General features: G+C 49.7%; 10 protein-coding genes across 10 annotated transcripts; 5 read left to right on the top strand and 5 right to left on the bottom strand.

Moving 5' to 3' along the window:
* Nucleotides 1–223: 223 nt before the first annotated feature.
* On the top strand, nt 224–1,710 carry BGZ61DRAFT_31755 (uncharacterized protein). Its single transcript, XM_046238890.1, has 4 exons — nt 224–624; nt 679–1,062; nt 1,112–1,244; nt 1,300–1,710. Exons 1-4 carry the CDS (start codon nt 381–383, stop codon nt 1,412–1,414), a joined length of 876 nt encoding a protein of 291 aa, XP_046104101.1. The 5' UTR covers nt 224–380; the 3' UTR covers nt 1,415–1,710.
* Nucleotides 1,711–4,143: 2,433 nt separating this feature from the next.
* Nucleotides 4,144–6,350, top strand: BGZ61DRAFT_517951 (phytoene synthase). The gene is made up of 5 exons (XM_046252349.1): nt 4,144–4,397; nt 4,449–4,798; nt 4,865–5,038; nt 5,091–5,384; nt 5,446–6,350. Exons 1-5 carry the CDS (start codon nt 4,242–4,244, stop codon nt 6,308–6,310), a joined length of 1,839 nt encoding a protein of 612 aa, XP_046104100.1. The 5' UTR covers nt 4,144–4,241; the 3' UTR covers nt 6,311–6,350.
* Nucleotides 6,351–6,428: 78 nt separating this feature from the next.
* BGZ61DRAFT_588438 (uncharacterized protein) lies at nt 6,429–7,910 on the bottom strand. Its single transcript, XM_046256524.1, has 2 exons — nt 6,725–7,910; nt 6,429–6,672 (listed from the first exon to the last, which is right to left on the bottom strand). The coding sequence occupies exons 1-2, from the start codon at nt 7,663–7,665 to the stop codon at nt 6,564–6,566; spliced, it is 1,050 nt and encodes a 349-aa protein (XP_046104099.1). The 5' UTR covers nt 7,666–7,910; the 3' UTR covers nt 6,429–6,563.
* Nucleotides 7,911–9,324, bottom strand: BGZ61DRAFT_451956 (uncharacterized protein). Its single transcript, XM_046245888.1, has 4 exons — nt 9,063–9,324; nt 8,758–9,015; nt 8,544–8,696; nt 7,911–8,497 (listed from the first exon to the last, which is right to left on the bottom strand). The coding sequence occupies exons 1-4, from the start codon at nt 9,128–9,130 to the stop codon at nt 8,194–8,196; spliced, it is 783 nt and encodes a 260-aa protein (XP_046104098.1). The 5' UTR covers nt 9,131–9,324; the 3' UTR covers nt 7,911–8,193.
* Nucleotides 9,325–9,587: 263 nt separating this feature from the next.
* Nucleotides 9,588–11,446, top strand: BGZ61DRAFT_420405 (phytoene dehydrogenase). Its single transcript, XM_046243485.1, has 4 exons — nt 9,588–9,645; nt 9,699–9,820; nt 9,888–10,421; nt 10,473–11,446. Exons 1-4 carry the CDS (start codon nt 9,618–9,620, stop codon nt 11,403–11,405), a joined length of 1,617 nt encoding a protein of 538 aa, XP_046104097.1. The 5' UTR covers nt 9,588–9,617; the 3' UTR covers nt 11,406–11,446.
* A 201-nt stretch (nt 11,447–11,647) lies between these two features.
* Nucleotides 11,648–12,875, bottom strand: BGZ61DRAFT_451954 (Alpha/beta hydrolase). Its single transcript, XM_046245887.1, has one exon. It carries the CDS (start codon nt 12,739–12,741, stop codon nt 11,767–11,769), a length of 975 nt encoding a protein of 324 aa, XP_046104096.1. The 5' UTR covers nt 12,742–12,875; the 3' UTR covers nt 11,648–11,766.
* Nucleotides 12,876–13,201: 326 nt separating this feature from the next.
* BGZ61DRAFT_506232 (putative glycosyltransferase) lies at nt 13,202–15,167 on the bottom strand (the record flags this gene model as incomplete). The annotated part of the gene is made up of 2 exons (XM_046251858.1): nt 13,202–14,088; nt 14,160–15,167. The coding sequence occupies 2 exons, from the start codon at nt 15,165–15,167 to the stop codon at nt 13,495–13,497; spliced, it is 1,602 nt and encodes a 533-aa protein (XP_046104095.1). The 3' UTR covers nt 13,202–13,494.
* A 974-nt stretch (nt 15,168–16,141) lies between these two features.
* BGZ61DRAFT_478069 (uncharacterized protein) lies at nt 16,142–16,579 on the top strand (the record flags this gene model as incomplete). Its single annotated transcript, XM_046248968.1, has 1 exon — nt 16,142–16,579. The coding sequence occupies one exon, from the start codon at nt 16,142–16,144 to the stop codon at nt 16,577–16,579; it is 438 nt and encodes a 145-aa protein (XP_046104094.1).
* Nucleotides 16,580–17,093: 514 nt separating this feature from the next.
* On the bottom strand, nt 17,094–20,499 carry BGZ61DRAFT_31693 (uncharacterized protein). Its single transcript, XM_046238881.1, has 2 exons — nt 20,279–20,499; nt 17,094–20,218 (listed from the first exon to the last, which is right to left on the bottom strand). Exons 1-2 carry the CDS (start codon nt 20,406–20,408, stop codon nt 17,535–17,537), a joined length of 2,814 nt encoding a protein of 937 aa, XP_046104093.1. The 5' UTR covers nt 20,409–20,499; the 3' UTR covers nt 17,094–17,534.
* Nucleotides 20,500–20,589: 90 nt separating this feature from the next.
* BGZ61DRAFT_31691 (nucleoside phosphorylase domain-containing protein) lies at nt 20,590–22,122 on the top strand. The gene is made up of 2 exons (XM_046238880.1): nt 20,590–21,808; nt 21,863–22,122. The coding sequence occupies exons 1-2, from the start codon at nt 20,713–20,715 to the stop codon at nt 22,030–22,032; spliced, it is 1,266 nt and encodes a 421-aa protein (XP_046104092.1). The 5' UTR covers nt 20,590–20,712; the 3' UTR covers nt 22,033–22,122.
* The last annotated feature ends 18 nt before the right edge of the window (nt 22,123–22,140 follow it).

Below are 22,140 nucleotides of genomic sequence, written 5' to 3'. Positions count from 1 at the left end.
GGGATAAGGAGACTCCATTTTGCCCAGGCGGTATACTGGCGGGTGGGGTTTTATCGAGATCAGCTCTACGGAGCTCAAAGTATCCTAACCACATATAGCAGCTCCGCTGTGTTACCCACGATACCCTTCCGCTATCCAGTCAACACGCTCTCCTCTGTGATAATTATCTGAACATCCCGCTGATGGATTAGGTTGCTCCGATGATTACTCCAATACCCCGCATGATGTGTTGGAGTTTGATATATGCTGCTGACGTATATAAGGACGAACGTATATCGAGGTGAAAATGGCAAGCCATCTCGCTTTATTGTCTCAATTTATGCTCCATCCTGTACCATCCATTTGATCTTACAAACAACATACTCGCGTTGCTCATCACCATGGCGGATCTAACAACTGGCCTCTTTCGCCATGATAACATGGATGTCCCTGAAGGGAACCGTGTTCTCCCCCTCTTCTCCCTCAAGGGACGGACTGCTATCATATCAGGCGCCGGTGCTGGCATTGGACTTGGGGTTGCTCAAGGGTTCGCCGAGGCTGGCGCCAACGTGGTCATATGGTACAACAGTAACCCTCAAGCTTTGGTAGAGGCTGAGAACATCGAGAAGACATATGGTGTGAAATGTAAGACAGCTGTCCAATGTCCTTCTACTTCTTGACTGAGCAATCTGCATACAGGCAAGGCGTATCAAGTGAATGTGACCTCTCTCGAAGCTGTTGAGCAGGCAGTCAACCAGGCAGTCGAAGAATTTAACGGTCGCTTGGATATCTTTGTAGCCAATTCCGGCATAGCTTGGCTGGATGGTCCATTCATTGATGGAGACTCCAGCAGACTCAAGGATGTCATGACTGTCAATGTTGATGGTGTCATGTGGTGTGCGAAGGCCGCCGGAGCCCATTTCCGACGGCAAAAAAAGGAAGGCACAACACTCAGCGGCGAGAAGTTGACCAACTTCGTTGCTGGAAGCTTTATTGCCACCGCTTCCATGAGTGGAAGCATTGTCAACATTCCCATGCCACAGGCTGTGTACAACGGTTCAAAGGCTGCCGTCATTCACTTTTGTAAGTGTTGATTACTTGATTTGATATATGAGGTGCTAACGATCCAAAGGCAAGAGTTTGGCTGTCGAATGGACTGGCTTTGCTCGGTGCAACACTGTGTCCCCGGGGTATATCAAGACGGATATTGCCCTCACTGTACCCACCGAGGTTAAGAAGTTGTGGAAGGACAAGACCGCCATGGGGTAAGTGGCTAACGCTCTCTGATTTCTGATCAAGGTGCTGACAGTGGACCTTTAGTCGCGAAGGAGAGGTGAATGAACTCAAGGGCGCCTATCTTTATCTCGCGAGTGACGCGTCGTCGTATACTACAGGCCTAGATATGATCGTGGACGGTGGCTATTCGCTTCCCTAGAGCAATTACATGAACTTTTGTGTCAATTCTGACGCAAATTCAAGGTCCACGTCAAATGTGGTCTCTTGATCATGGGGTGGGGTAAATAAACATGTGCTCCATCGATATAGACCAAACCATACACATCTATATAATCCGAAAAGACTACTGAAATTCATGCCTGCCTATCAGCACTATCAAAACTTTTGAGTGTTGCAGGCTATTTAACTTAAATCCTGATTTGATAACACTTTTTACTAATTCGTAATTTGTCAACTTTGCTTTAGTGAGATATCATGGTTTAACTTGAAGGGGTCTAAGATTTAGAAAAGAATACGACATCTTGTATTATTTCTGAGATCGAAATTTCTTTACTGGATGCTGTTGTGCAATTTCGTGCTCTGAAAACCAATTTCCGTGAAACCCATATGGCACCCGTTGAGGCAGCTTGATACGCACGACTATATCCTTCATAGTCTTTGCATCAATAACCCAGAGTTCGCTCTTACAGTCATCGTGAGCGTTGCCGTCGACACCGAGTTGGGATTCGTCAAAAACCAACGTCAAGAGCCAGCCATCATCTTCTGAATTGCCCCCGCTCCGTGGAACAAACACACATTCTTGTCCGTAAAATCCCTTGGGCATTGGTAAAATTCGAATGAGGTCATCGGGGTCGTCCGCGGCCAGAATGTCTTCGACCGATCGGTTGTCCACGCACCCGGATACAGAGGTCGGAGGATTTGCAAGCCCTCTAGCAATAAGCTTCTGAACATCGAACTTGACGAAGCTGCCGATTTTCAAAGCGTTTTCAAGATGATCGGCGTAGTTGCCTCCGGCTACAGAACAGCCGTAGACAAACCGAGTGGCAGACATGGTGAGGTGCTTGGGCACATGAGGAACCTCGAATGGGATCGCACTCAACGCCCACTGCTCAGTAATTCCGCGATGGGGACCACCAACGGAAAACTGATAGTAGTACAAACGGCATTCTTCTTCTCGGTGACCTTGGGATGTTGGCAAGGGGAGATTACCAGTGGCATAAACCATCGAAGGGCCGGTCATACGACACACAAGCATACTGACAGCTGTTTCTCCCTTGACAGTATCTTCCCAGGTGTTGACTGTATGGAAGATGCAACATGGCTCTGTGGCGAACCACTGTACCAATTCGGGCACATGGCGTGGAAATACCCCGAACCGAGTTTGACCCTTCGAGTTAAAGGCGATGGCCGACTCCCCAAACGCCAAACCGAAAGGATCCAGCGACAACGGCATGTCGATGATCACAGTATGCTGGCGGGATACGCCAAAATCGTGCATTATCTTGGGCGATAGGACCCCAGGTACTGGCTTGCCGAAAATTTGACATCCATTGCTAGTGTTGCTGCTTGATCCTGCTAATACAGAATACCGAGTGTAGGGTTGAATGAAGGTGGGATGCAACAACATCATTTCCCCCGTGAGCGAATCGATATGAGGCTATATAATTTGTTTTCGTTAGCTTTATGTGGATGATGGCACGTTGCCAGCTTTCTTGTACTCACATGTGCCGTGGTCCATTCACGGAAATAACTGAACAGTCCGTCACCAGCAAACCCAAATCGTTTAACTGTTTTGCTGTCTTCTGAAAACTCTCCTTCAGCCGTGCAACCGTTGAACCAGCCGACTGTCTTCAAATCCGGGAGAGTAATTCGCATCGGGGGACCGGTTTCGCACAATGCCAGAAAACGGCCATCGTGATACACAACGTTGACATTCGCAACGCTAATTCTCCTGATAGGAATCAAAGAGTGACCCACCCACGAGCATAAAACCATCCAAATCATCCTGAAATAACCTCTCAGGATTGTGAACAAAGACGACCATGGACTGAGCAGAGCCACTAGGCTGGGCAAAATCGGCGCTCGAACCCTCGAGTTGGATTCCGCCAGGTATATATCCGTCAGGACATACTGGTTGCTATACATTGCCTGTATGTCTAGCGTGTTGTTATCGTCTGGGCGGGAGAAGTATATGGCACTAAGCATGCCATGCCCATCGAACCAATGCATTGGACGACTTGGGTCGTCATCGTAAGCCAGAGGGTTGCTGCTGTTGTGCACATATTGACCGCCGATGAGCTCATCGGGAATCGTTCCCTGTACTTCGCAAATCTCCATAGACATTTGGTTCCGCACTGGGGCAAAGTTTCCGAAGCGATAGCTAATTTGAAAATTAATAACGACGATGGGTGGATAAGTAGCGGTTCCTACTTACGGATGCATCTTAGGACTCTTGGTGCTTGCCATGGTTGCGTCTGCGTAATGAAAATAGACAATAGCTGCTGGGAACGGTTCAGATTACTGGGAATGGCTCAGAGTACCCACCAAATTAGGCACTGAAATGATCGTGCCGAGATAATGATATCTGTGCTGATGTACTACGTAATCAGGGCACAGTGGACACTGTCTTAGATGTCCCTATTGAGAAGCGATTTAGCGGTGTGATTTCAGATGTCTGAGATTTGTTGAGTAACCCCGCCTTGATTACCTCCCATCTTTGACGCTAAATAGTATCGTACGTGATGTGCATCAGAAGCTGAGACTTCTGCGGGATGTTGATCTAACCTAGTTCTGTTCGTTTCTCTGGACTACTCGTACACAGTGACTAATATGATGACAAGTGATACATTGTGGGACTAGTGACTATGATAAAAGAGTAGTACAAACTCTTCCTTGTGATCAAAATTTCACATGTCCCGAAACCGAGCAGCACGCTTAACTCAGTAGCACGCCATTGAACCTCTTAACGATTGTGCCGTCCCAAGTTCAAGAATTCTAAGATGGGATTAGACTACTGGCTTGTGTAAATGGCCTTGTCAAATATTTCTTCATGTCGGACCGAATACTTACATTCGTACAACAGCCACTTGTTGTGGACTATTCCACCCGCCCTGCTGATGACCATATTGTATTGGCCTTTTTTCACCAAGCTCGAAGTCTACAAGATATCCACTTTAGCTACGGTATGCTAGGTCCTTTGAGTTCGAGGTAGAGCCGCTAAGTCAGCAATCTAGGTGGCCACATTGGCGACGTTACCTTGGGACTCATATCTTGTCCGTACCAATGTGTGGTCATATCCAGCTACGGCCGTCGCTGGGCCTACACTGTTCGCTGTTCCTATGGAAGAAGTCTTTTTCTTCATCATCCAGACATACATCACAGCATTACTGTATACAATATTAACTAAAAGATTAGTACTGCCGACGTATCTGCTGCGATTGCCAAAGGGTCAGCTGCTACTTATCGGAAGCTTGATTGTCTCAAGTGTTTTTATTTTAGGTGCTGTTGGTCTTTGGGTAGGTGGCAGATACACGTACCTATCTCTGATTATGTTGTGGGTGTGTCCTTTTATGTTACTGCAATGGTAAGTGCATTTCAGACGGCTTTTTTGTCATTGATGTTGCAGGGGCTGAGGGCTGATATTCGTTAGGGTGATGAGCTGCCGCTTCTTGTTTGCACTGCCGCGCAAAGAGATAATTCTCTCGATTGGCCTGCCCTCTTTGTATTTATGCGTCGTCGACAACCTTGCTCTTCGACGAGGCACATGGGTGATCGAGCAAAAGACAAAAATGGACATCCGAGTCTGGGACTCACTGGAACTAGAGTAAGCCCTAATCTGATAAAAACAACTCCAAGGACTAACAGGTACTATGAAGGGAGGCCATTTTCTTCTTTGTCACGAACGTGATGGTCATCTTCGGACTTGTTGCTATTGACCACGCCATCGCCATTGCCGAGCATCAAATCGCCAGTTCGCTCGAGACCATGGAGCAATTCCCATCATTTGGAAGACTTGTCATGTTGTACTGCGTTGGCCGACCGGAAGATCACAATCTGCCCTTTCTTGAAGGCTTGGCCAAGGCGGTTCACAAAGTCTCCCTGAAAAGCCAGAGCATGTATACGGGTAGTGCCGTGTTCTGCAGTGGATTGCGATTCGATCTCCTCTTGCTGTATGTAATGGTACCTGCTGCACAATACCACGCGTGGAATCTTTCTGACACATTTTCTTAGCTATTATTTCTGTCGTGTCATGGACGACCTTGTCGACGAAGCTCCGAACCGCGCTGCGGCCGAGCTTGCAATCAAGCGATGCTTGGAGGCATTGGAAACCCATTTCAATCAATCGTCTGTCAGTGGAAGAAGCGGACAGAAGTCTTCAGTCCTCTCGGGGTCAAAGGAGCAGGAAAGTCTCAAGCATGCCCCGGCGTCGGATCTACTCTCCTCCATCAATCTCCTCTCGACTTCTCGCCTTAAATTAGAGCCATTTATTGACTTGATCGCTGGGTTTAAAACAGATCTTGAATTTTCTATCGAAGATCAAATTTTTCCGATTAAAACAGAGAAAGATCTGGAGATATACGCATACAACGTTGCGGGCACCGTTGCGGCATTGATCCTCGGCTTGGTCTTCGCATACCATCCGATGCCGCCTTCTCAATCTCACGAAGAGCACAAAGAGCTGATAAAAGCAGGAGAGAAGATGGGCCAGGCTCTCCAATATGTCAACATTGCCCGTGACATCAAGCATGATGCTGTCATTGGTCGGGTATACATTCCGACGTCCTGGCTTACGGAAGAGGGGTTGACACCCACCGATGTGCTCACAAACCCAAGCAACCCAAGATTGACCAAGCTTAGAAATATGATGTTGGACAAAGCAGATACATCGTTCCGTGATGCTGTGGGTGCGATCGATGATCTTCCCAACGAGGCGCGTGCTCCAATCCGAACGGTTGTGGAGAGCTACATGATGATTGGAAAGATGGTTAGAAAGTCTCCGAATGAAGTGCTTAACGGGGAAGGGAAATTGAAGCTGTCATTGTGGCGGAGATTTGGGATTGCGTGGTGGGCTATGACCGATGTAGGATCAGTGTGAGAGATGGTACAGTTCCGAGCAGCCTCTACCACGAAATGAGCTACCACTCTGCCATGTTTACTGCATATTTTGTGATGAATTGCCGATACACATTCAAAATTAATTATCATTTACATTTGTGATTGTTCAATGCATTTTATCTGAAAGGTTGTGCGAATAGTAATATTCTTACATTAAATGAGTAGATGTGACGTTCGCGACTTGAACTTATCGAGGTTCAAAAATATTATGGAATTGATCCAGCATACATTGACTACTCCACCTCCTCAATCACACCAGCCTTTCTCAAAATGCCCATGATGTCCATGTAGATAGTCCTCTGTATACCCTGTCCGCTGTCGCGTGTCATCGCTCTGGAAGGGCTCGATTCATCGTTAGTTCAAAGTATACAGCGATCAGCCTGGGGCAACTCACCTCCTCCATCGTCCATCTGACCAGAAACCACCATTTCCATGCCCGCGTGTCAGATCCTGGAGAGCGTACATATACTGGCTCGCCCCTTGCTCAGCACTGCGGCAGATTATGCTCTCTAACACCCGGGATATTCTTGAATCATTGAAGTCCCGAAAAATGCTGGTCTGTGTGTATCCAGGAGAGACTGAAGCAACAGAGACCCCTTCCCACTCCTCGCGATGCGAGATTACCTGGGTCCACAGAATGAGAAGCAATTTGGTGAGGTGGTAGCGCTGATACGATGGATACAGTGTATTTCCAGCTTTATTGATCTGAGTGAGAAGGTCCGCTGTCGAGTTCTGTTGAGGATTGGCCCAGGCGTGTGCCTCCGAAGACACAACCAAGAGGCGTCCATTCTCTGCGCGAGCCAGGTAAGGGCGGAGAAGTTTTGTCAGAGCTGATGTTGCCAACATGTTTACCTGAAGTGTTTCCTCCCAGCCAGTCTCGGGGCAAATAAGAAACTCAGGATGGTAAACACCAGCATTGAGAATGGCGATGTCTATTTGTAAAACCCCCAACTCCTTGAGGCGTGATGGCAAGAGCTCGATGGATCGAAAGGAGGTCATGTCCATTTCGAGCATGTTGACGACCGTATCAGCACCTGCAGCTTTGGACTCGTCCTGGATCAACCGCATGACGTTTTCGCCACGTTCTCGACTTCTAGTCGTCAAGATAAGACGGCAACCAACTCTGCCCAGGGCCATTGCACATTCCAAGCCACACCCACTCGTAGAACCGGTGATCAAAATAGTCTGGTTGGCGAATTTTGAAAGATCCAACGTGTGAATGGATGGCGAGCGGACAGTGAGTAAGCGGAATAGGGTCGGGAACGGTCCGTCTGGATCCAGGGTGAAGGTGCAAGAGTTCCATAGGCCAAATGTGAGCATGTGTAGCGACGACATCTTGATGATTCCTGTCCTGCCTGCTATACAAGGATGCTGGTAGAATTCAATGAAAGAGTTGTTGCCCGCAGTTGTGGTGGACAAATCCTTGAAATCCGTACCTTTGAATTCTTCCAAGACTCGAAATAGTACAAGTCCCAGAATAACTCAACTAAGACAGACACATGCAAGGAAAGATGCGGTCAAAATTTCCATCAAATCGGCACCAGAGCTAGGAATGCAGAACAGTGTAGCGCATAATAGTTGCATGAGCTGAAAGTCTTAGAACGGTGTGATATAAAATGATGTCTCAGACTGAGAGTCTGGAACGCCTTGATAGCGTCATAGATCGGCAAGGGGGATCGCTAAGAAACATCATCCAATAACATACTTGCCACTTTGCCGCCCCATACGATACCCTCCGCCACCTTCTCACAGACTAGAAGCTAATAGAATTGATGATGCCCAAAGGGTGATGATCGAATCACCCAACATTATTGCATCTGCGCCCCAACGGTTTTCACACAGCCTAAGTAGACTACTCTTGTCTCACTCCTCTGATCCATCTCCCCCTTCGCACAGACATCGACGAGCGGTCAGCAAGACGAGGAAACCAAACCCTGGTCCTGTGAGCAAGTCCAGTATACCGTAAAAAAGACCTTCGCCATCTGGCGAAATAATATTGGCCCCTTCACTCAATCCCCATGCGAGGGCGTAGCCGGACCACACAACGGCTGTTAGCACACTGCAGAGAAGATACATTTGCTTCATTGGCTTCTTTTTCGCCGATGCCAAGTTGTATCCATGCGTAAACAAGACGGCAATCCCTGCGCATGCAATGGCTCCGTAGAAACTGCGTTTTGTGAGCAGTCATCAATCGCGCATAACTGAGTACGTACAAATAAGCCCACTTGTACGAGGTTGGAGTTATTGCTCCGCCCAATCCCGTCGCGATGACGATGAAAATGAGAAACGAGTCAAGCAGAATAACTCGAAGAGAGGCGGAGACTAGGATGAAAATTTCGGTTGTAACCAACGGAGTGGCAATCACCCTAATCAGAAGTCAGCCACAACACGAGCATTAGGGTGCTTCTCTTCACATATCAGGCATACCATGCAAGATAACGAATCCAAAACACCTGTCGCGTAGGGTGACTTTCAGAGAGACCTGTCCAATCGCCTCGCACAAATTCTACCTCAATCGCAATCCAGCCCATGTCAGCAGCCATGCCAAAATATCCCATGGACAAAGTGTAGCAGCTCAGAGCGGAGAGATAGCAGAAAATTGAGAGCTGTTTCTTGCGATTGAAGATGGCCACGGCAACGAAAATGACACCGAGTATGAAAAATATGGCTGTAAGGGCCCAATACCTGCTAAGGTGTTAGGTCTTGCGTGCTGGACCATCGTTGATACAAACCATGCTTTCCCCCAGTCCGTGATTGCAATATCGGCTGGATCCATATGAATGGCGGAGGCTTGTTTCATGGCGGCGAATGAAAGTTTCTTAGTGATCGCGGCAAGATCCGTCGTTCTTAGAAAGCAGGAAGGGGGGGGGGGGGAATAAAGTGACTAGAAACCCAATGCAAAGAATTGGCACGTAGTGCCTTGACCTAACAATTCGGCTTGGCTGCTCACCGCCATTCAAGCGTTACAAGACGGGAAAAGGTAAAAGATGGTCTGTAAATCAGAAGGATGGAATTCTGGTGAGTGGAGGCCCAAGCTAAATAGTTGAGAGATAATGTCTCAACTCAACGGGGCAGCTCAACTGATCCCCGGCATCCATGATACCCGATCCCTTGCATACAAAGGCGGCCCCACTCACATTAATAGCCTTGACAAGAGTGCCTCATACCTGAGCGTTGATTAAGCTGTCCGAAATGGCGCACGGATTCGAGGAGTTATAAATCGAGTAATTGATGGCTTCCTCCAAACCTAAGTCTAAGCCAAATTGAATGGGCCAGCCAGGTACCCAATGCGTTCTCCAACCGTTATCGTTGTTGGTAAGGGATGAACTATGATTCCTCTAAACACATTCTAACCTCATTTGTCTTAGGTGCTGGCGCGGGAGGGATAGCCACCGCCGCTCGTCTGGCTAAAAAGGGGGCCACCGTTACCGTGGTCGAAAAGCATGAGTTTGTCGGAGGGAGATGTTCGCTCATTCACCGAAATGGTTACGTAAGTTTTCCAATTACCTGTTCTGATATATCGATTGCCCAGATTAGTTATCTAATTGACCGAACAGAGATTTGACCAAGGTCCATCTCTTTTGTTGATGCCAGAAGTGTTTCACCAGACTTTTGAGGATCTCGACACATCGCTGGAGAAGGAAAATGTGCAATTGATGAAATGCGATACCAACTACAACATATGGTTTGAAGACAAGAGCTGTTTCCAAGTCTCCACGGACCTTTCCAGAATGGGGAAGCAAATCGAGCATCATGAAGGGAAACAAGGCCTTCAACAATTTCTGGCATTTATGAAAGAATCTGGGAATCACTATGACCTGTCCATGGCCCATGTCATGTCACGGAACTTTTCTCACTTGTTCAGTATGCTACGCCCGCAGTTTCTCAAGTCGGTGTTTACATTGCACCCCTTTGAAAGTGTCTATTCTCGCGCCAGCCGATACTTCAAGTCAGAAAAAGTGCGCCGTGTCTTCACCTTTGCCAGTATGTACCTTGGGATGAGCCCTTTCGATGCTCCCGGCACCTATTCCCTACTGCAATATACCGAGCTGGCTCACGGCATTGCTTATCCTATTGGTGGCTTCCAAAAGGTAGCGCTTCCAGTCACACAAAGACAGTTTCTCAAATTGACAATGGTGTAGGTTTTAGACGCGCTGGCGAAGGTCGGACAGCGATTGGGAGTGAAATATCGATTAGGCACACCCGTCTCGTCCATAATCGTATCCGGCAACGTCGCTCGTGGTGTACGACTCGAGTCCGGCGAAGAGCTGTATGCGGACAGCGTGGTAGTCAACGCCGACCTCGTCTATGCCTACAATAACTTGCTACCCCCTTCGTCATATTCACTCAGCTTGACCCGCCGGCCGGCATCGTGCAGCAGCATCTCGTTCTTTTGGTCCTTCGACAGGGTCATTCCAGAGCTGCAGGTGCATAATGTGTTTCTCGCAAACGAATATCGAGAAAGCTTTGACGCAATCTTCAAACGACATTCACTCCCCGAGGAGCCTTCATTTTATGTAAATGTGCCGAGTCGAATCGACCCATCTGCCGCACCAACCGGCAAAGATGCGGTAGTAATCTTGGTCCCCGTTGGACATATCAGCGATGATGCGTTGAACGCACAAGACTGGGACTCTCTCGTTACCTTCGCTCGTGAATTCGTCCTCCAAACAATCGAGTCACGCACCGGGGCTCGGGGTTTGCGTGATTGTCTTCTGCATGAGTCGGTGGATACTCCATTGACTTGGCGGTCCAAGTTCAATCTCGATCGCGGAGCTATATTGGGTCTATCACATTCGTTCTTCAATGTGTTGAGTTTCCGACCAAAGAACAAACACCGCGATATCGGAGGGCTGTATTTTGTCGGTGCCAGCACGCATCCAGGAACAGGAGTGCCAGTGTGTTTGGCAAGCGGAAAGATAGTCAGCGAGCAGATCACACAGGACTGGAGCCGAACACCGCGGGCATGGTGGAAGGTGGCTTGGGATATCTTGCGGGTTACGATCTTAGTTATGACCTTGTCATTTTCCGCATGGCTATCTTTTCTGCCTCTTGACGGAAGAAGCGAATTCTAACGGGATTACCCGTGTGTGGTCTAAATTGTTCGCATTTTCACTGGATTTGATTGATATACAATATATTGAATCATTCTAAACGTTTCCCCGTACACCAATACGGGAAGATGATCACATTCGTTTCTGAAACATACAACTCATCAAGGTAAAAATGCAGGACCACCTAGTCACAGTTCAAAATAAGCAAAATTAGGGCATGGAAGTCGGCAACTACTTTGTTATGGACTTGGAATAACAAAGCATGAGAAAACGAAACCGGTTGAATTGATGGAAAGCTTGCCCCTAATTGATCCATATTGGAGGTGACATGGTGTGACTCCCACAACGCAGCAGCTGCCTGATTCTTCCCAGGTTCATCCGTTCAAGCCAACACATTTTTCACCCATTGTGTCTGAACCGATACCGCAGTGTTTGACAGACGGGCGTTGGGAATACCATCGAACCCGTGGAACCCCCCTCCGTACACATGGAGGTCGGCTTGGACGCCGGCGGCCCATAGCCGCGATGCATAGGCCACACATTCATCTCTAAATACCTCTGCGGATCCGACATCGATAAAGGTGTTGGGTAGGCCAGAGAGATCCTCCGCCCGTCCTGGCGCAGCATATATGCTCACGCCCTCGGTACCAGCCTTGCCCTCCAAGACGGCGTTCCAGGCCATGACGTTGCTCCCCCGGCTCCATCCACCTTCATCCACGTACTGCTGACTAGACACGGTGATATTCCGGTCGTCAAGCATCGGACAGTTCAGGAACTGGGCACATAACTTGGGCCCATTCAGATCTCTGCACATTAGGGCAACGCCTGCAGCAATTCCCCCGCCTCCGGACTGTCCCATAATCATGATTCGCTCAGGATCAATGCCCAGCTCTGTTGTATGCTCACTCACCCAGCGCAACCCGGCGTAAGTGTCATTAACGAGGGCTGGGTGAGGATTCTCCGGCGCAAGTCGATACTCAACGCTGACCACGACGGCGTTTGTATCGGCCATCCACCTAAGAGCATTGTTCACGCCAGCAAATCGGTCCATAAAGACCATCCCACCGCCATGGACGAAGTAGATGCATGGTCTAGGGCGGCCAGCCTTTGAGTCTGGGGTGAAGATTGACAGCGTAATCTCCGGATCACTGGCATCGAAGCCTGGGGCGCGGCGCTCGGCATGGATGATGGGGCGATCTCCGATGACCTCTTGGATGGGAGGTTTGGCTGGCACGAGGCTCGGATTGGCATGCACTGCGAGAACCATTTCGATTGTCAAGGTAGACGGGCGATCTGACTGCGCGAGCACAGGAGCGATCTCTGGATCGTAAGGCGGACGGGGGAGAGTAGAAGTCATGGCGGATGATTGAGGGGTTTTCCGTTTGATGGAGTGTTCAGATGAATAACAAAACCTGCAAATGCTTCAAAGCAATTCAATATGTCTTAATGTGAGTTATGAGAAGGTTGATGATGTGTTGAGGCTAAGAAAACAGAGCCGAGCAGATGGTAGCAGCGGGACAGGTTCCCTTTATTTACCTACCACCAGGCTCCGGAGTCCGGACTAGCGGGATAACACTAAACGCCGGTTCCGCTTCATCTCTAATGCAATGACTTCCTGTACGACTATCAAAAATATCTCAATAATACACATTCATTCGTCAGGGAACGATAGGCTTACTGTGGCTCCCGCTAATCCCTTCCGGGTATATTTTGACTAGGTATAGATAATTAGCTGCTTCATAATAGCTACTCTCTCTTATTACTAGTAATTAATAACTAGTAATCATTTTACTTTACAATAGTAGAGCGCGTATGCAGTTCAACCTCTTCAATTCAACACTATCAACTCAATTGGGAGATACAGTGGTTCAACTCCACGGGCATCCCTCGGACGATGAATAAAACGAAAACGCCCCGTTGTACCGCGCCAAGCAACGCCACAGCCGGAGCTGAGGGCTGCGCTGATGAGGAAGGAAGATCGCAAGATGCAATGGAGAAGAAAAATGTAGAACTAGCTAGCTAGAAGAGGTCACTGAGAACAGTGACAGCTTCTTGAAAAAGAAGCCTTTCGTTCCTCAAGGCAAAGGAATAAGCCCTTTTTCACGTCGATTTAGTTGGATGCTTTCTCGACAGCCGGAGCCTTGGTAGCGGAGATAGTTTCCGGCGCCATCAGCAGGGACAGGAGCGGTGGAAGTTTGACCTCTTCCGGAATCGTAAAGAGGCGCAGGCGGATAGTAATATGGCTGAGACGCGGCGATGCGGTGAGGGCAGCAAAGGGCATGGCCAGACAGAGGCTGGTAACAAAGAGCAGAGCCCACATCTGCGGGATGGTATCCTTGACGGTGAGCAGGCCGGCGATGCCAAAGCCGATCAGACTTTGCGGCCAAAGGACACGGAAAGTGTCTCGCCAGCTGAGGCCGAGCCGGTCGCGGTTCTGGCCATCCCAGGTAATAGACTTGCCCATGAACAGGCCGCAAAGAAAGACGGTCGTGGCCACGGCGGTAGCGGGTCCGATGAGTGTCATGAGGATGAGTTCCAGCAAGACGGAGACGATACAGCGGAAGCCGCCGCCGTAGCGTTGAAAGGAATTTCCCGCAATATCGATAATACCGGCGATTTGAGGCAATAGGTAAACGCCGATGATAATCAGTTGCGGGCTGGATCTGAAGTCAACTTCGGTGTCGTCGAACCCGCCCAGCAGCCCCTTAGCGACGCCGGCGAAGGACAGCAGAGCCAAGAAGCCGGAGCCAGATACTCGACGAGAATATGGTACACCTGGAAGCGGCTGACAGGCTTGAGGCCGGGCTCCTTCAGCATGAACCAGTACTGCATGCTGCCCTGGCACCATCGCTGTTCACGGCGCAGGTGATCGAGAAAGGTCGGCGGGTTGGTCTCGTAGCTTTCGGTCTCGATGGGAATCATCCGGACTTCGTAGCCACCTCGACGCAGGAAAATGCCTTCCATGACATCGTGGCTGAGGATGCAGCCACCCAGCGGCGGTTTGCCCGGGAGAATCGGCAGCATGCAGTTCTCGTGGAAGGCCTTGGTCCGGATCATGGCGTTGTGGCCCCAGTAAAACGCACAATCGTTCACCCACCAGCTGCTCCCGATGTTGTACGTGTGCTGCCTATAGCGCAGGCCAAACTGGAAGAGGCGAGCAAAGGTGCCGACGGCCGGCATGCCGGTGAGCTGGGTTTGCAGCAAGCCCATCTGAGGATGTTTTTCCATACTGGAGACCATACGGACCAGCAAGTCTCCGCTCATAGCGCTATCGGAGTCGAGCACCACGAAGAAGTCGTCCCCTTTGGAGTAGTTGTCGAGATAGTCCTTGATGTTGCCAGCCTTAAAGCCCGTGTTCTTATCGCGGCGGCGGTATACGGTGGCTTGGGACATGCCCTTGCTGAGGCTATCTTGAAGGCGGGCGAAGCCTTCTTCTTCCATCTGCATCACATCCGGAAGGCTGGTGTCGCTGACCATGACAAACCGGAAGTGCTGAAGGCGGCCGGTTTGGCGCAGGCTTTCGCGCATGGCGTGGAGGCGGGCGAAGATCGGCGTCGGGTCTTCATTGCGCATGCAGATGGTGAGGGCCGTGATGGAGGTGATTTCTGGAAGCGGACCGTTGGCGTCAAAGTAGGGGTAGATGGATTCTTCCGCGTTGCCGAAAGCATTGATGCACACACCGATGATGTAGTTCCAAGACTTCACAATGTAAGGGGGGGTGCAGATGGTGGCGCAGAACAAGATGAAGCCCTCGAGGAAGGTGATGCCGCCCGGTTTGAACATGGTGAAGATGGTCCACAGGGCAGAGAGTATCGTGCTAACGTTCAGGACCATTACTAGTAGACGGCGTTGGAATACCGGCATGCCGGCCGTTTGAATGGGTGTAATGTTGCTCATGTCGTGTATTTCTCGGAAGGATCTCTTGCTGTTTATCAGGGTTTCGCTCATGTGAGCAAGGAATCTCTGTCAGTGTAAGTAATGTCAAGGTGGGAGTGTGCCCTTTCTCAGGTCGGGGCTTTAGGAAAAGAAGATACTGAAGACCGACGTCGAAGCCAGGGCAGTCAAGTACTTAGAAGACTTATTCGACCCTCCCCCATGGTTAACCTAGCGGGCGAAAGCATCCAATTGAACACCGACTCTTTCCCACCGGGGTGTTGAGTGTTACTATCGGCGCCGCTCTAGGCAAGTTTTAGTTCTTCCATGGGGATACAACGGCCAGGGCGAGAGCGTCGAAGTCTAGGTGAAACTCTCTGCCGACGCGTACACAGCAGCGGCAATCATTCCCTCGACCAGTTGTTCATCCGCGCGACACTTGAAACACTCCGGTGTGCCACTGCAGGTGTGACTGCGGCGGTTGTGTAGCCAACCTCCTATACGACTGAAGACAGCGGCGTTGCTGCAGCCGCTGCCGCCGGCCTTCCTCAATCTCCGGTTGTGTCAGGATCCGCCTTACGCTTAGATTGAGGCGGCGGAGCTTCCAAGCTTGAGGGCATTGTGACCTTCTGGCGTTGTGCGACTAGAGATTTGGAGCAAAGCTATCGGAAAGAAACAACACACGGATATATGGCATTCCTCTCATCCCCCTTTTGCTCTGTTTTACGTAAGGAACATATCAATAGGTGAGGTGGGAAGGCTATAAAACGGCTGCAGGCTTGGAATAGAAGGAACAAATAAATCAAATTCCCAATGCATAAATACACGCTAGAATCTTGCCTCAGATACTCTCTCTATTCATCATTCACCTTTCACTGTTCACAATGGCCTACCAGGAGCTAACAGACACTTCGGCGGCCGAGAAAGCCATCGCATCAATTGACCCAAACAAGCCAGTCTATATGCTCAACCTTCTGAAATTCCGGCCCGTTGCAGTCTACGATCCCTCGAGCCCACCTGAGATTCTATCTCTTCCCCGCTGCAGCGGTCGCGAGGCATGGCAAGAACGTTATGTGCCTGCCTTTTTCGCGCTTCCGACCATGACCGGCACCCGAGTTCCATTTTCGGGCAAAATGGTGGGAAAGGTTCTTGGGCTACAGGATGATGGATGGGATGAGATGGCTGTTGTGAAGTACGAGAATGTTGGGGTTTTCAGAGATACTATCATGAGCGAGGTGTATGCGCGGACCTCTGCGCCCCATCGGGTCGCTGCGCTAGCCGATGCGAGATTATTTGCTTTTGAGCTGTTGGGCACAATTTGAGTCCCATTGAGTAGAGAGCTGTTCTGTAACATCGAGTTGCAACTGTCAGAGGACCTGAAGTGGCAAGGTCAGTTCATCGATGTATAGCTATAGCGGAGGTGAAACGCGTACTGGCTCGTAAATAAGATGTTATTACGGATGGACTGTCGCGGCTTTGCAAACTACTTGATATGAAGTGACCCTGATCTCAGCTCTTTATAAAGTACGCTGAACCCTTGAGAGAGCTAGTTTCCCATTTGAGAAATTCACGTTCTTGCTACAAAACCTCGCTTGCGTTCTATCAGCTTCATGCCGAGCAGGGATTACGGCTTAACCAGCTATTCGACCGCAAGCGAAGGCCAATTGACCTAACGTCCCCTGCACGACTGACACTGAGCTCGAGGATACCCTGGCTTCATATTGGCCTTCATGTGCCAACGGGTACTACGCCTGCAGAGGCCATGACTGTGGATTTACGGAAACAAGACGGAGGCCTTGCAAATTAGCACTTGACAATGTACTCTCGGGGTGGTGATGTAATTGTCCAGTCAAGCCTCCCTGACCGAGCAAATCGATGAATTAAAAGATACACGATTCAGAAAGAGGCTCTCGATGTAGGGGAAGTCATTCGATTGGGACGATGCTGTTGAAATCACTCTAATAAACCATCCAGACAGACAAAGATTCATGGATAATCTAGCGAGTCATCTCGTCGCTCAGTCAACCACTACCATAGAATGGTAGGCCAGGATGGCGTCGCTAGGTAGCAAGAATCCCCCTTGTCAATTTACGAGCGAGCTTGAAGCAGTGAAAGAACCGAGACAGCTGGTCTTGAGTTCGGATCCCGGGCCGCCAGCAACACTGGGATATCTAATATGCCATCTCATGCCACGAAGCACGTAGCTCAGTATTAGTTTTGGACCCTAAAAAGGATTGTACATTGACTTAATGTATTAAGAGACCATACATGAAGTTGTTATTCCCTTGGAGATCGAATCGAATCTCGTAACCGTCGTAATTCTCTGCCCACTCTAGTGTGTAATTTGTTGACGCCTTTACTCCTGAACCGCACAATTCTCTTCCCAGATAGACTTTCAGAGAGAAGTTTCATTGATGAGATTGTGTCGGGATGTTCATCGCCGAGAATCCGTGCCCTCTTCTCAATAACATCCCTCATTATCCCCAGTGCTTCGTCACATTGGCCTTGGTCATATAATATATAAGCAAGGCTGTGCATTGAGAGGAGCGTCTGGGGATGTTCATTGCCGAGAATCCGCCGGCTCCTCTCAGTAACATCCCTGGATATCCCTAGTGCTTCGTCAAATTGGCCTTGGTTATCTAATGTATAAGCAAGGTTGTGCATCGAGAGGAGCGTGACGGGATGTTCATTGCCGAGGATCCGCGCCCTCTTCTCAGTAACATCCCTTAATATCCCCAGTGCTTCGTCAAATTGGCCTTGTGCATTTAATATATAAGCAAGGTTGTGCATCGAGAGGAGCGTGTCGGGATGTTCATTGCCGAGGATCCGCCGAGTCTTCTCAAGGACGTCTCTTGATATTTCTACTGCTTCAACAAATTGACCTTGATCGCTTAGCATATATGCTAAGCTGTGCATCGTGTTCAGTGTGGTGGGATGTTTATTGCCGAGGATCCGCTGCAGCTTTGGGAGAAGTTCTCTCCACATCTCTGCTGCCTCGCTAAGTTGACCTTGATCTCTTAGCGCGATTGCTAAGTTGTTCGTCGTGATGAGTGTGTCGACATGTTCACTGCCGAGGATCCGCTGCGACTTCTGGAGAAGTTCTCTCCACATCTCGGCTGCCTCGCTAAGTTGACCTTGATCTCTTAGCGCCATTGCTAAGTTGTTCGCCGTGATGAGTGTGTTGGGATGTTCACTGCCGAGGACCCGCTGTGTCTTCTGGAGAACATCTCTATGCATCTCTGCTGCTGTACTGAGTTGGCCTTGGCTTCGTAGTATAGACGCAAGATTGCCCATTGCAATGAGTGTATAAGGATGTTCATTGCCGAGGATCCGCTGCTTCTTCTGAAGAGCTTCTCTCTGAATCTCTGCTGCCTTGCTAAGTTGTCCTTGTTTTTGTAGCGTAGTCGCAAGCTTGTCCATCGCGTTGAGTGTATCAGGATGTTCATTGCCGAGGATCTGCCTTTTGTCCCTCAAGACTTCAGTGAATACCAACTCAGCTTCATGCCATCGTCCAATGTCGGCAAAGAAATGGGCAAAACTTTCCAAAGACCGCAGCGGCCCACATTGATCCCACAGAAACGGTTTCGAAATTCTTCGGTAGCTCTGGGTGTTCTCTACGAGGTGTGGTACGAGGCGGAGTTTTGAAGCCGGTGTGCTCAAGCTATCGCCGATGGCCTCGAGATACTCCTGGAGGAACTGAGATGCTGCATGCCAGAACTTTTTGATTTCGTCACCGTCGCCTTGTAGTCGATCATAGCCCCAGCAATGAATAAGACGATGGATCGAATACGAATTTTGTGTTTCTTGACGCTGGCACAGCGAGTATTTCTCAAGAAGCATAAAACACCCTTCCAAGCGATGAAAGTCCATGTTGGTATGTGAATTGAAAATCGACGTCCATGGGATGACTGGTATGGAGCTTAGACCAGAGATCGAGTCTGAGTTCGAGTCTGAGTCAGGAACGGAGTCTGAGACAGCTATTGCATCTGTAGAAGCTATCGAGTCTGAACCAGATATCGAGTTCGAATCACTGTCCAGTCCGAACAGCTCGAGGAAAATGTCTTCATTGTGAATAAAAGACAGTAGTGTAAGAAGTCGACATGCCTCTGGAAGTTGTTCATATACTGCGGAGTAAGAGGTCTCCCACACTGTCATAACACTGTGGTTGTATCTTTCAACCAGTTCCTCGGGCTTCTCTGAGAGAAGATTATGTCGCCGGCGACGGAAGTCTTTGAGATATTCGGATAAGTTTGAGCGTAACCTCGGGTTCTGTGACACGAATCTTCCTGCTATGTTGATTGCCAAGGCAAGATGACCCATTTCATGCGCAATCTCTTTTACTTGAGATAATACTCTCTCCTGTGAGGATTGAATCTCTGCGCAGTTCAAGAAGAGCTCAACACTTTGTGACTCCTCAAGGTCTCCAACAGGTACTCCTTCGAATGTGGACAAGGCTTTGGCGATGGATGATCGACTAGTTATGATAATGTGGATGTTCGAAGATGCAGGAAAGTATTCGGATAGTGGCACGTAGTCTTTATCTGTCTTGAGCAAATAGTCTGCTCCATCGAAAACTAGAAGCCACTTTCCGGATTCTCTTGCAAACCAGGAGAGTACCGCTTGCTTCACTTCTGCAGGCCCCGTGGGAGGCAGAAATGAAGTCTGTGTTATCAGACGGTAGATGGCCAGGAAGTCTCGGTCGATCGAGGCGGTCTGATCAGCCTGGATCCAGAATGTAGCATCGTAGTGGGTTCGATAGTACGCCAGGTAGCTCAGAGCCAGCTGCGACTTTCCGGCTCCACCCATCCCCCATACGCCGACCTTTTTTACTTCTCCTGGTCTGTTGACATCGAGGGGTCTGAGCAACTGCTCTCGGATGCTTTCTCGGAGGGTCGGTCGTTGAACGAATGTCTTGGTTGGTGCAATGGAGTGGAGAGGGTAGCTTGGTATCGGGCGGCGGGCTATCATACGTTGATTAGTATTGCAGACTTGGAGACGGAAGTATTATGGTAGCGACTAACGAGAGTTGGTGTTCGCGGAGCTGCTGGGTGTATTGAAGTAGAAGTTGTTGGTTCCGCCATGGGAAGCGTGTGGTGCAGGGATGTTGTAGTGGCCAGTGACCGGTGCATGGAACTCGGTAGATGATGCCATCGTCACCGACGTCGTGACGTGCGCATAGCTCTGCTTCGGGGATGGGATTTGCGTGTTCGTAACTGTAGAGGAACGGAGATGGTTGTGTAAGATGCAAAGTGCGGCATTACTTCTCAGCTCAGCCTTACTCCTTCTCGACGACGTGGCGCTCTCCCAGCCTGTTATTGCATAACCCCGCACTTGAACACGTTGCTTTTTTCAACCCAGATACGGCAAATGTAACCGAGAGACTGGGTCATTTGAGGAGAGTGAAGTTGTGACAACGATCGTTGTTCAATAGCCAGCTTGTTACGCCTTCGACATCATGCCCGCTTCCCGACCCCCCAGCCGCGACGACTTCGAAGTTGCGATCATCTGCGCCCTGCCGCTCGAATACAACGCCGCGTTCCTCATCTTCGACCAGCTCTGGGATAAGGATGGCGATCAGTACGGAAGGGCACCGGGAGACCACAACAGCTACAAGACGGGCCGTGTGGGCAAATATAACGTTGTTCTGGCGCTTCTGCCCCATATGGGAAAAGTAACCGCAGCCAGCGCCGCAGCTAGTATGCGATCAAGCTATGGCAGCTTGCGGCTGGCTCTTCTGGTTGGAGTCTGTGGCGGTATGCCTCGCAGCGAAGGCGGCGATATCCTACTGGGCGATGTGATCATTAGCAAGATGGTCGTTCAGTACGATCTCGGTAGACTGTACCCGGACAAGTTTGTTCGCAAGGATACTGTCAGTGACAATCTGGGCCGGCCGAATACAGACATCCGCAGCTTGCTCGCCACATTCGAAACCGACCCTGGAATCGATCAGCTCGAAGATCAAACCGCTCATTTCTTACAGGAGCTGCAAGACAAGGTAGCCCAAACAAAGCGACAGGGTAAGTACAACTATCCCGGGACAGCGCAAGACAAGCTCTACGAGTCGACCTACCGCCACAAGCACCATGGATCGCCGACTTGCCTCTGTAATAGCTGCCTCAGCGACTCAGATCCTGTTTGTGAGGCGGCGCTTAGCTCATCCTGCGACGATCTCGGGTGCGACGATGGGCATCTTGTCAAGAGAAATAGGCTCCAGTCGAAGCATCAGTTGGAACTTAAGGGGAGTAAAGAGGCTCAACAACCCGGTGTGCATGTAGGGGCTGTTGCGTCGGGAGACATGGTGATAAAGTCGGCAGCTCATCGAGATAGGATTGCTAAAGAATCCGAGGTCATTGCATTCGAGATGGAAGGCGCCGGAGTCTGGGACGAAGTGCCCTGCATAGTGATCAAGGGCGTTTGCGACTATGCGGATAGCCATAAGTACAAAGGATGGCAGAACTTTGCGGCAGCGACGGCAGCTTCAGCGTCTAAGGCAATTCTCGGATGCTATATCCAAACCGACAAAGTGACAAAAGTCTCTGGTGAGAGTCAAGGCATGTCGCTCTCCGAATCCCCAAGCAAGTCGAGCATCCCTAACAATCCAACAGCCGAGAGCAGCCATGACGCTTCTACTGCCGGAACAGCTCACCGAGACAGCGCGACACCAGGCTCGTCTAGCACCGTCTTTCACGGCCCTGTCTCAGGCCATTACGTGTTCCCCGGAGCCCAGGCAACGACGGGAGCAACAGTCAATTACAATTTCGGGGCTGAAAAGTAAGGGAACTCACTGATATTGTCAGGTACTAAGATACTAGGATGGAACATGATGTAGAACAAGGCTTTATTAAATCCCCAAATATTATAGTTTCCCTTTTTACAAGTACGC

This window comes from Ilyonectria robusta, assembly GCF_021365365.1.
Source record: "Ilyonectria robusta strain PMI_751 chromosome Unknown BGZ61scaffold_10, whole genome shotgun sequence".
Taxonomy (NCBI): domain Eukaryota; kingdom Fungi; phylum Ascomycota; class Sordariomycetes; order Hypocreales; family Nectriaceae; genus Ilyonectria; species Ilyonectria robusta.
The sequence above is the reverse complement of the archived record's forward strand: the minus strand, read 5'-3'. Positions and strand labels throughout refer to the sequence as shown.